Below are 10,532 nucleotides of genomic sequence, written 5' to 3'. Positions count from 1 at the left end.
AAAAAAAAAAAAAAAGGGAAAAAAAAGACAAATATAAAATGGGAAGGTGAGACGGAAGATAAGGAAATCAGAAGATACAATACTAAATATCTGAATAAGGCTGGGCATGGAGGCTCACATATGTAATCCCAGCACATTGGGAGACCGAGGTGGGTGGATCACCTGAGGAGTTTGAGACCAGTCTGGCCAACATGGTGAAACTCTATCTCTACTAAAAACACAAAAAATTAGCCAGGGATGGTGGCAGACGCCTGTAATCCCAGCTACTCGGGAGGCTGAGGCAAGAGAATCACTTGAACCCAGGAGGCGGAGGTTTCAGCTACCTGAGATCAAGCCACTGCACTCCAACCTGGGCAACAAGGCAAAACTTCATCTCGAAAAATAAAAAGAATCCTATGGAAAAAAAATCGAAGGAATGGCAGTGAAAAAAGGAAGTGAAGAAACATAACAGTTGGAGCACGAAGAGACAGTGGTGTCAAGCTAACATATATGAGTGACCAACAGCATTAAATGTAACAGATGCAACACTATTAACAATAGCGAAGACATGGGATCAACCTAAATGCCAATGATGGACTGGAGAAAGAAAACGTGGTAGACATGCACCATGGAATACTATGCAGCCAGAAAAAAGAATGAGATCAAAAAATAACAAAATTAAAAAAAAAAAAGAATGAGATCATGTCCTTTACAGGGACATGAATGAAGCTGGAGGCTATTATCCTTAGCAAACTAACACAGGAACAGAAGACCAAATTACCACATGTTCTCACTTACAAGTGGGAGCTAAATGATGAGAACAAATGGACACACAGAGGGGAACACCACACACTAGGGCCTTTTGGAAGGTGGAGCAAGGGAGAAGATCAAGAAAAACAACTAATGAGTATGTAACAACTCTGCACTTCTACCACTAAACTTAAAACTGAAAAATAAATAAAAAATAAATAAATATAACAGAGAAGTCAAACACAGACCAAGAAGAAACCTCTGCATTTGACAATTAAGAGGACACCTGTAAACTTATTAGGAATTGTTTCAGGAGTACAGAGGCAGAACAAACACCACAATAAAACTGAGATTCAGAAAGCAGAGAGAACGTTCCTAATCAAAACATTTCTCAACCTCAAGGAATTACAAGTACAGTAATGCCCTTATTATAAAACTTCAGTATCAAAAAGAAAGGAGGGAAACTGGAAAACACAGAAGTTAGCATTCACAATACAGAGCAGGAAACAAAACTGAAGCATCAATAACCTGGAGTAGACCAATTACAATGACACTCTCAGAAGCTTCAAGCTACGTTAGGAAAGTATCTCAAAAACTATCTGCACAAATCCAAAACATCTAGAGACACAAAACAGAATGGGAAACAGACGACAAACCATTCTAATGCAAAGTCTGTAACATTGAAACACTGAGCTAACGTTATTTGATCCTCTAACACTCATTCGGAGGGAGGCCGTGCACACCAAACACTTGGTGCACCCACATTTTTGGAGACAACAATAATTGAATCCAGTAAAATTCTTTATTAATGAAGGCCCCAGAGATTCAACGGTCTTCCCAGCAAGCCAAATCTCAATTCTTCAACTTTAAAAACATTATTGTGGGGTGGGAATTTAAAAATAAAAATAAAATAAAAACATTATTGTTGGAGTGTCCAGGTTCCTAGGATACCATAGTTTTAGAATTTTACCTGCTCCCAGCTGAGAGGGACTTAAGATTACAGAACATGGAGAGAAGAAAGTGCAACTGACCCTTGAACAGCATGGGGGTTAGAGCTCTGTCCTCTCCTCCTCTACGGTCAAAAATCTGTATATACAGCCAGGCACAGTGGGTCATGCCTATAATCTCAGCACTTTAAGACGCCGAGGCCAAGAGGAGGTCAAGGCTGCAGTAAGCTGTGACCATAACACTCCATTCCAGCCTGGGGGCAACACAGTGAGACCGTGTCTCAAAAAAAAAAAAAAAGAGCTACAAAAATTAGCTGGGTGTGGTAGTGCATACCTATAGTGCCAGCTACTTGGGAAGCTGCAGCAGGAAAATCACTTGAGACTCGAGCCAAGGATGGCGAGGCTGCACTGAGCCATGGCTGGACCAGCCTGGCTGACAGAGCAAGACACCTTATCTTCAAAAAGACAAAAAAGGACACTAGGACAATTAGCAACTTACTAGAAAGATGAACTACCGTCACATAAAACGAGCTCATTGCAACAGCAACAGGAGGTCACTATGAAATGATTACAGTAGTACAGTATATACTGCAATTCATTTTATTTGGTTATAATTTAATACTGAATCTTCACATTTCTCTTGACTGAGAATGGTGTCATATACGGTCTGTTGGTGTAAGTTTTGATAAATTTTAACTTTTTATATAATAGATTTCTACATTTATTTTATGGTAGTAAATGATAAAACAGACTAGTATCTACATGTATTTTATGCATTTATGACATACCTAACTTTTTGGGTTTTTTTTCAATATTTCTAGGTTACGTAGTTCGTCTCTGAGTTTCTTCAAACTGTCACAAGCCTCCAAAGAATTTTCCAATACTTTCATTGAAAAAATCTTGAAACGGACAAATGCCATTAAAAAAAAAAACAAGAAAAAAAATCCATTCATACGTGGACCTGTGCAGTTTAAACCCACGTTATTCAAGGGTCAGCCGTACCTAAAACCAGCACGTTGGCTTACACGCTGAAGAGCAGTAAGTGTTAGAGTAATTTGCTCCTCCTACCTTGATCACCCACCAACACATACATACACATTTCCTTTTTAAGACGAAAGGAAAGCAAACTTTCCTCGCCATCTTGAGTAGCTAGCAACGTGCACACAGATTTTTTTTTTTTTTTTGGAGACAAGAGTTTTGCTCTTGTTGCCCAGGCTGGAGTACAATAGTGTGATCTCAGCTCACTGCAACCTCTGCCTCGTGGGTTCAAGTGATTGTCCTGCCTTAGACTCCCAAGTAGCTGGGATTACAGGTGCCCACCACCATGCCCAGCTAATTTATGTATTTTTAGTACAGACATGGTTTCACCATGTTGTCCAGACTGGTCTCGAACTCTTGACCTCAGATGACCCACCCTCCTTGGGCTCCCAAAGTGCTATTACAGGCATGAGCCACTGCGCCCAGCCCTGCACACAGATTTCTAAGCAACTAGAGTAAACGACCTCCCAATGGTCTTAATTCTTTAGGGAGATTTAAGCCTTGATTCATGTTGTAGACATTTTAGTTGTTCTATGAATCATAAATGAACAAAATCATGTCTATATAAAAACTCAATCACACATTTAGTTGCTAGAGAACCCTAAAAGATGTGTTCATAATGAAATATATAGCATTGCATAAAGCACTAAGGAAAACTAGTGTCAAACATACTAATACTCTCTCTCCTTCCTTCATCCTCTTTTACAACTGTCTCCTTCTTCTGATGATCCTGAGCAATCTGACTGGAATTCTCTTTGTCACTTGATGGAGAATCACAGGCACCATCAGATTTCTTCTCAGTGGCCTCTTCGTCCACTTTCTCCAAAGGATGAATCTTCACAATCTTCACCTTGAGCATTTTCTCCTTCCCAACCTATAAAGGAGATAGTAGAGAAAATCAGAGATAATAAATAAGAACCAGAAATCTGAAGATAAAGTTCACAATATATCATCCAATATACATACCCCCTCACCTAACAAAAAGTGATTGAAACAGTAAATATCTAAGTACAATGCGTTTTTTCCAACTTTATTTCTCAGACTACTAGGATGAAATATGGCACCCTAGAAACTGAAATGATCACAATCTCAGTTCGGGATTCATGTACTATGCCAATTATACAAGCCCAAAGGGCAATCACTGTACCAGCCTAAAATATGCAAATACAGTTCAAGAACTTACATTTTATCTATTTATTTTTTGAGACACAGTCTCTCTGTCACCCAGGCTTAAGTGTAGTGGCATGATCTCGGCTCACTGCAACCTCCACCTGCTGGGTTCAAGCCATTCTTCTGCCTCAGCCTCATGAGTAGGTGGGACTACAGGCATGTGCCACTATGCCTGGCTCATTTTTGTACTTTTCTTTCACCATCTTGGCCAGGCTGGTCTTGAACTCCTGACTTCATGATCTACCCGCCTCAGCCTCCCAAAGTTTTGTTGTTGTTTTAAAGAAACAAAATTTTGCTTTGTTGCGGACACTGGCCTTGAACTTCTGGGTTCAAGCAATTCTCTTGTCTCAGCATTTTAAGTAGCTGGGACTACAGGCACACACCACACGCAGTCCATGTCTACCTTTTGACTGAAATGTTTAGACTACTTATGTTTAATATAATTATAGATATATTAAAAGTTAATTTGCTTTTCTATTCAGCCTCAACAAAACTAAAAACTGCTCTTCAAAATACACTGTTAAGAAAACAAAAACAAAAACAAAAAAAAGAAAGAAAACAAAAACAATGGCCAGGCATGACTGTAGTTCCAGTACTTTGTGAGGCCAAGCTGGATGGACTGCTTGAGCCCAGGAGTTCAAGACCAGCCTGGGCAACATAGTGAAACCCCATCTCTACAAAAAATACAAAAAAACTTGCCAGGTGAGGTGGTGCATGCCAGTGACCCCAGCTACTAGGGAGACTGAGGTAAGAGGATCACTTGAGGGTGGGAAGATAAAGTGAGTCATGATTGCACCACCTCACTCAAGCCTTGGCAACAGAGTGAGACCTTATCTCACAAAATAAAAATAAAAAAACCTCTACAAAGTTTTCCAATGCTCATAAAGAGTTCAAACCAGGCAGGGTACAGTGGCTCATGCCTGTAATCCCAGCACCTTAAGTCAGGAGTTCAAGACCAGCCTGGCCAACGTGGTGAAACTCCATCTCTACTGAAAATTGAAAAATTAGGCTGGGCGCGGTGGCTCATGTCTGTACTTCCAGCACTTTGGGAGGCCTAGGTGAGTGGATCATCTGAGGTTGGCAGTTCGAGACCAGCCTCACCAACATGGAGAAACCCCATGTCTACTAAAAATACAAAAAATAGGCTGGCATGGAGAAACCCCGTCTCTACTAAAATACAAAAAATAGGCCAGGCACGGTGGCTCACACCTGTAATCCCAGTACTTTGGGAGACCAGTGGATCACCTGAGGTCCGGAGTACGAGACTAGTCTGGCCAACACGGCAAAGCCTGTCTCTACTAAATATACAAAAATTAGCCGGGCATGATGGCGGGCACCTGTAATCCCAGCTACTTGGGAGGCTGAGGCTGGAGAATAGCTTGAATCCGGGAGGTGAAGGTTGAAGTGAGCCGAGATCACACCATCGCATTCCAGCCTAGGCAACAAGAGCGAAACTCCATTTAAAAAAAAAAAAAAGAAAAAGAAAAATTAGCTGGGCATGGTAGCGGGCACCTGCAATCCCAGCTACTCAGGAAGCTGAGGCAGGAGAATCGTTTGAACCCAGGAGGCGGAGGTTGCAGTGAGCTGAGACTGCACCATTTCACTCCAGCCTGGGCAGCAAGAGCAAAACTCTATCTCAGAAAAGAGTTCAAACCATTTTTGCAAAGTAAGCCTTATGACAAAACAAAAACAACAGAGTTCAAACCATGACCTAACCTTTGAGACCCCATACAAGATCTAGCCCTTGGCCACCTGATACTACCCTTCCCACCATCCTCCCTCATTATATAGTCTAGCCACATGGATTTTCTTCTCTGTTCTCCCAGCACAATGGTTTTCCAAATACAGGACAGAAGTAATTTTGTCATTCCTCTTTTCCTTTCCCCAAGACATATGGCAATGTGATTTTCACAACTGAGAGGGTGCTACTGGCATGTAGTGGGTAGAGGCCAGGTATGCTGCTAAATACCCAACCAACAATGCACAGGACAGCCCTCACTAGAATCATCTTGCTTAAAGTCTGTAATGTCAACATTGAGAAGTCCTGTTCCTGACCATCCAAGTTCCCTTTTGCTTAAGGGCCTTCACACACCCAGTTCTCTTTCCCTGAAATACTCCATGCCCCCTTCTCCCAGAGATATATCCTACTAAACATTTAGGTTTCACCTTAAATGTTGCTTCCTCAGCTGGGAGCAATAGCTCATGCCTGTAACCCCAGCACTTTGGGAGATCAAGGCAGGTGGATCACGAGGTGCAGGAGTTCAAGGCCAGCCTGGCCAACACAGTGAAACCATGTCTCTACTAAAAATACAAAAATTAGCCGGGTGTGGTGGCACCCACTTATAGTCCCTGCTACTCGGGAGGCTGTGACGGGAGAACCGCTTGAACCCTGGGGCAGAGGTTGCAGTGAGTTGAGACCACGTCATTGCACTGGGTGACAGAGTGAGACCCCAACTCAAAAAAAAGAAAAACTGTTGCTTCCTCAGAGGAGCTTTACTAGATCAGCACCAATTCTGGTTCTAACCTAGATTCCCCTGATCATAAATTTTAATAAATACTCTGGACTTTTCCTTCATAGTTCTCATCCAATGTTAAACACCCAAAAAACAACTGCGAAGTTTGTTCAGTTTTTTCCAGCACCCAAAAGATGCTCTCTACATAGCAGGTCATCAATAAATATATGGGATAAACACCTCTACATGGAGCCTGAGACAATGTCTGTGGCACCCTTCCAATGACCATCACATCTACTTTTTATTTTGTATCACACTTAAGAGTGCAAAATGTGTTGATAAATAATGAATACCTGTGTACCCACCATACAGGTTAAAGTACTTAACATTAATAGTGGCCAGGCCCAGTGGTTCATGCCTATAATCCCAACACTTTGGGAGGCCAAAGTAGGAGGATCGCTTGAGCTCAGGAGTTCAAGACCAGCCTTGGCAACATGGCAAAACCCAGTCTCTACAAAAAATACAAAAATTAACCACTGCCTTTGGACTGTAGGATGAGGGGGAAAAAAATACAATTAGCCAGGCATTGTAGCTACAGTCCCAGCTACTTGGGAGACTGAAGTAGGAGGATGGCTTGAGCCTGGGAAGCGGAGGTTGCAGTGAGCCAAGGTCATACCACTGCACTCCAGTTTATGCAACAGAGCCAGACCCTGTCTGAAAAACAAAAAGAATATTAGTAGTACCTCAGAATCTCCCAGTAAGTCACGCTCAGGGGGAAACAACCCTCTCCTCCCGACAGTGGTAACAAACATTCTAAGTTATTTAGTTTTGCCTGCTTTAAGTCTTCTAGAAATGGATCCATACTGTATTCTTCTGTGACTTCTTTCAAGTTCATATTTTTTCTGCTATATTCTATGGCTTAATAATTTGTTTATCCATTCACCTACTGATGGCTACTTGGGTTATCTCCTCATTGGACTACTATGAACAATTCTATTAATATACAAATCTCTTGAGGCAAAATTAAGAGGGTAAATACTCAAGGAAAAAATACTTAGTCAAAGGATATGTATAATATCCAATAGTATTCAGCAATGCCAAGTGTTTACCAAAACAGATGTGCTATTTACACTATGAGCAATTCCATATTCCTGTTAAAACTTGGCAATAAATTCTTCTTTATTAATCTGATGTGTATATATTATCTCACTATGGTTTTGATTAGATTTCCTGCATTACTGATGAGTTCAAACATATTTTCATGTTTATGGACATATATACCTCCTCAATATCTCTTTCCTTTCCTCAATCTTTTTTTTGCTATGTTGCCCATGCTGGAGTACAGTGGTGCGATCATAGCTCACTGTAGCCTTGAACTCATGGGTTCAAGTGATCCTCCTGTCTCAGTCTTCTAAGTAGCTGAGATTACAAACATGCATTACCATGTACAGCCAATTTTTGTTATTTTCTGTAGAAACAAGGTCTACCTATGTTGCGCGGGCTGGTCTGTAACTCCTAGCTTCAACCCATCCTCTCGCCTCAGCCTCCCAAAGTACTGGGATTACAGGCAGGAGCCACTCAGCCCATCTTTCTTCAAACATTTCTTCTTTCACCTTGCAGATATATGCAAAATATTTTGGTTTTGCCACTTCAAATCTATTTCCATCCTTCTCTACCTGGCTCTATGCTTACACAGGCTGACCTTTACAGCCTCCACCAAGACTCCCATTGCCATCTAGATTCTGGCGAGTTCAGTTCACAGGAGCATCAGCAGAAAACCAGAAGATGGAAGTAAAGTGTCACTGGGGTGTTTATTCCCAAATGCCTCCCTTAGAAGATTGGTTACAGTTTTCTCTCACTACCCAAATACTCTTCAACAACAACGGCCACTCTGTTCTAGTTCCTGCACCCACTTCTTCCCTCTGTTTCCTTTGGGTTTAGAAATGATAAAGTCTTAAATGAAAGTTGCCAGGAAATTTTTTTTTTAAATGATGAAGTCTCCCCTAATTGCTGATAGGTATGAGGTACTTAATCTCTCCTTGTTAAGTTTTCCTTGACCCTGATCAGACTGCTGTCTGCTGTCAACAGCCCCTTTGTTAAACTCAATTCAATTACATTTGAGTATGCCATCTGTTTCCTGCCAGGACACTGACTGATATCAAGTATGTGATGAGAACCCACTAGTGGCCAGCCACGGTGATTCATACCTGTAATCTCAGCATTTCGTAAGCCCAAGGTGGGAGGATCACACGAGCTCAGGAGTTTGAGACCATCCTGGCTAACTCGGTGAAACCCCGTCTATACTAAAAATACAAAAAATTAGCCAGGCATGGTGACACACACCTGCAGTCCCAGCTACTCGGGAGGCTAAGGCAAGAGAATCAGTTGAACCTGGGAGGTGGAGATTACAGCGAACTGAGATCACACCACTGCACTCCAACCTGGGCAATAGAGCAAAACTTCATCTCAAAAAATAAATAACTAACTAACTTAGCTAGGTATGGTGGTGAGTGCCTACAGTCCCAGCTACTCAGGAGGCTGAGGTTGGAGGACTGCTTGAGCCTGGGAGGTTGAGGCTGCAGTGAGCTATATTGCATCACTGCACTCCAGCCTGAGACACACAGTGAGACCCTGTCCACCCCCTCCCAAAAAAAAAAAAAATAGAGGCCAGGCATGGTGGCTCATGCCTGTAATCCTAGCACTTTGGGAGGCTGAGGCGGGTGGACCAGCTGAGGTCAGGAGTTCAAGACCAACCCGGTCAACATAATGAAATCCTGTCTCTACTAAATATACAAAAATTAGCTGGATGTGGTGGCAGGCACCTGCAATCTCAGCTACTCAGGAGGCTAAAGCAGGAGAATGGCCTGAACCCAGGAGAGGGAGGTTGCAGGGAGCTGAGATGGCTCCACTGCACTCCTGTCTGGGCAATAAGAGCAAAACTTCATCTCAAAAAATTAAAGAAAAAAACCACAAATAAACAAAACCCCACTGCCAGACATGACAAATAAAAAAGAACTAGCTAGGGGATACAAAGGAGTCAAAGTAAATTACTTCAACAGAGAAAGCACGAGAACTTTGAAACCAGGGAGCGAGGTGTGAATCTTGGTCCCATCGTGTACTGGCTATTGCAGCACAAGCTGCAGCTCAGCTGGCTACCAAGCTATTCCCTCCTCCTTCCCTCCTGCCAGCCTGTCTCTTCTGAGACTTAAACACAAAGGAAGACACTCTTTCTCAGCCCCCACTACAGCTCTGGGTGGTTACGTAAGCCAAGGTCTAGTCAGTAACATGTAAAGATAAAGGGTGGAGCTTTCTATTTTATGCTTCTAGTAAGATTTTTCCAGATATCCTTCTGGAAAGATTTTCTTAGCCTGCTTTGGTAAGTATTCTCTCACTCTGAAGACAGTCACAACTTCACAACTAAGAGGCAACAAAGCTAAGGGCCAGAACTCAACATACTGAGAAGATCAGAAGAGAAAGACAAAGTCTGGGTGCTTGACAATAATATTCAACCTCTATACCAAACTTGGAACTATCTACATCTAAGACTTACTACATGAGATAACCACGTGTCCTTTTTGCTTTAGTCCGTGCTACTAAAAGTGTTGTACCTCATGTGCCCGCATCATCGCTACCCTGCAGTGTTAAAATTGAAAAAAGTTAGGTCCTATCCTAGACCTTCCGAACTCTCAAGGAATGGGCTGAAGACGGTTCAAGCAATTCCCCCACCTCAGCCTCCCGGGTAGCTGGGTCTACAGGCATTCGCCACCACACTCGGCTAGATTTTGTATTTTTTGTAGAGACAGGGTTTTGCCATGTTGGCCAGGCTGGTCTCGAACTTCTGACCTTAGGTGATCTGCCCACCTTGGCCTCCCAAAGTGCTGAGATGACAGGTGTGACCCACCGTGCCCGGCCAAAATAATGTATTTTCAGTAACTATGACACTAAAGGTTGAGAACTAAGGGCCACTGTTAGAATTTCACTACATGTGGCTGAAAGCACTCTTTTTTTTTTTTTTTTTTTTTTTTAAATTGTGATTGTTCAATTTTTTTTTTCTTCAGACCATGAGGAACTCAGTTTTTTGTTTTTTTTTTTGAGAGACGGAGTTTTCCTCATGTTACCCAGGCTGGAGTGCAATGGCGCAATCTCGGCTCACCGCAACCTCCACCTCCTGGGTTCAGGCAATTCTCCTGCCTCA

General features: G+C 42.3%; 1 protein-coding gene across 1 annotated transcript in view; it reads right to left on the bottom strand.

The window, feature by feature from the left end:
• Window positions 1–10,532, bottom strand: part of BAZ1B (bromodomain adjacent to zinc finger domain 1B) — an 84,592-nt gene that overhangs the window by 55,766 nt on the left and 18,294 nt on the right. Inside the window, exon 4 of the mRNA XM_037740390.1 lies at window positions 3,387–3,588. Coding sequence (XP_037596318.1) covers window positions 3,387–3,588 — 202 coding nt within the window. The remainder of the gene's footprint in view (window positions 1–3,386; window positions 3,589–10,532) is intronic.

The sequence above is a fragment of the Cebus imitator genome, unplaced genomic scaffold, assembly GCF_001604975.1.
Source record: "Cebus imitator isolate Cc_AM_T3 unplaced genomic scaffold, Cebus_imitator-1.0 Scaffold82, whole genome shotgun sequence".
NCBI classification, from domain to species: Eukaryota; Metazoa; Chordata; class Mammalia; order Primates; family Cebidae; genus Cebus; species Cebus imitator.
This window is presented reverse-complemented; position numbering and strand designations above follow the sequence as displayed.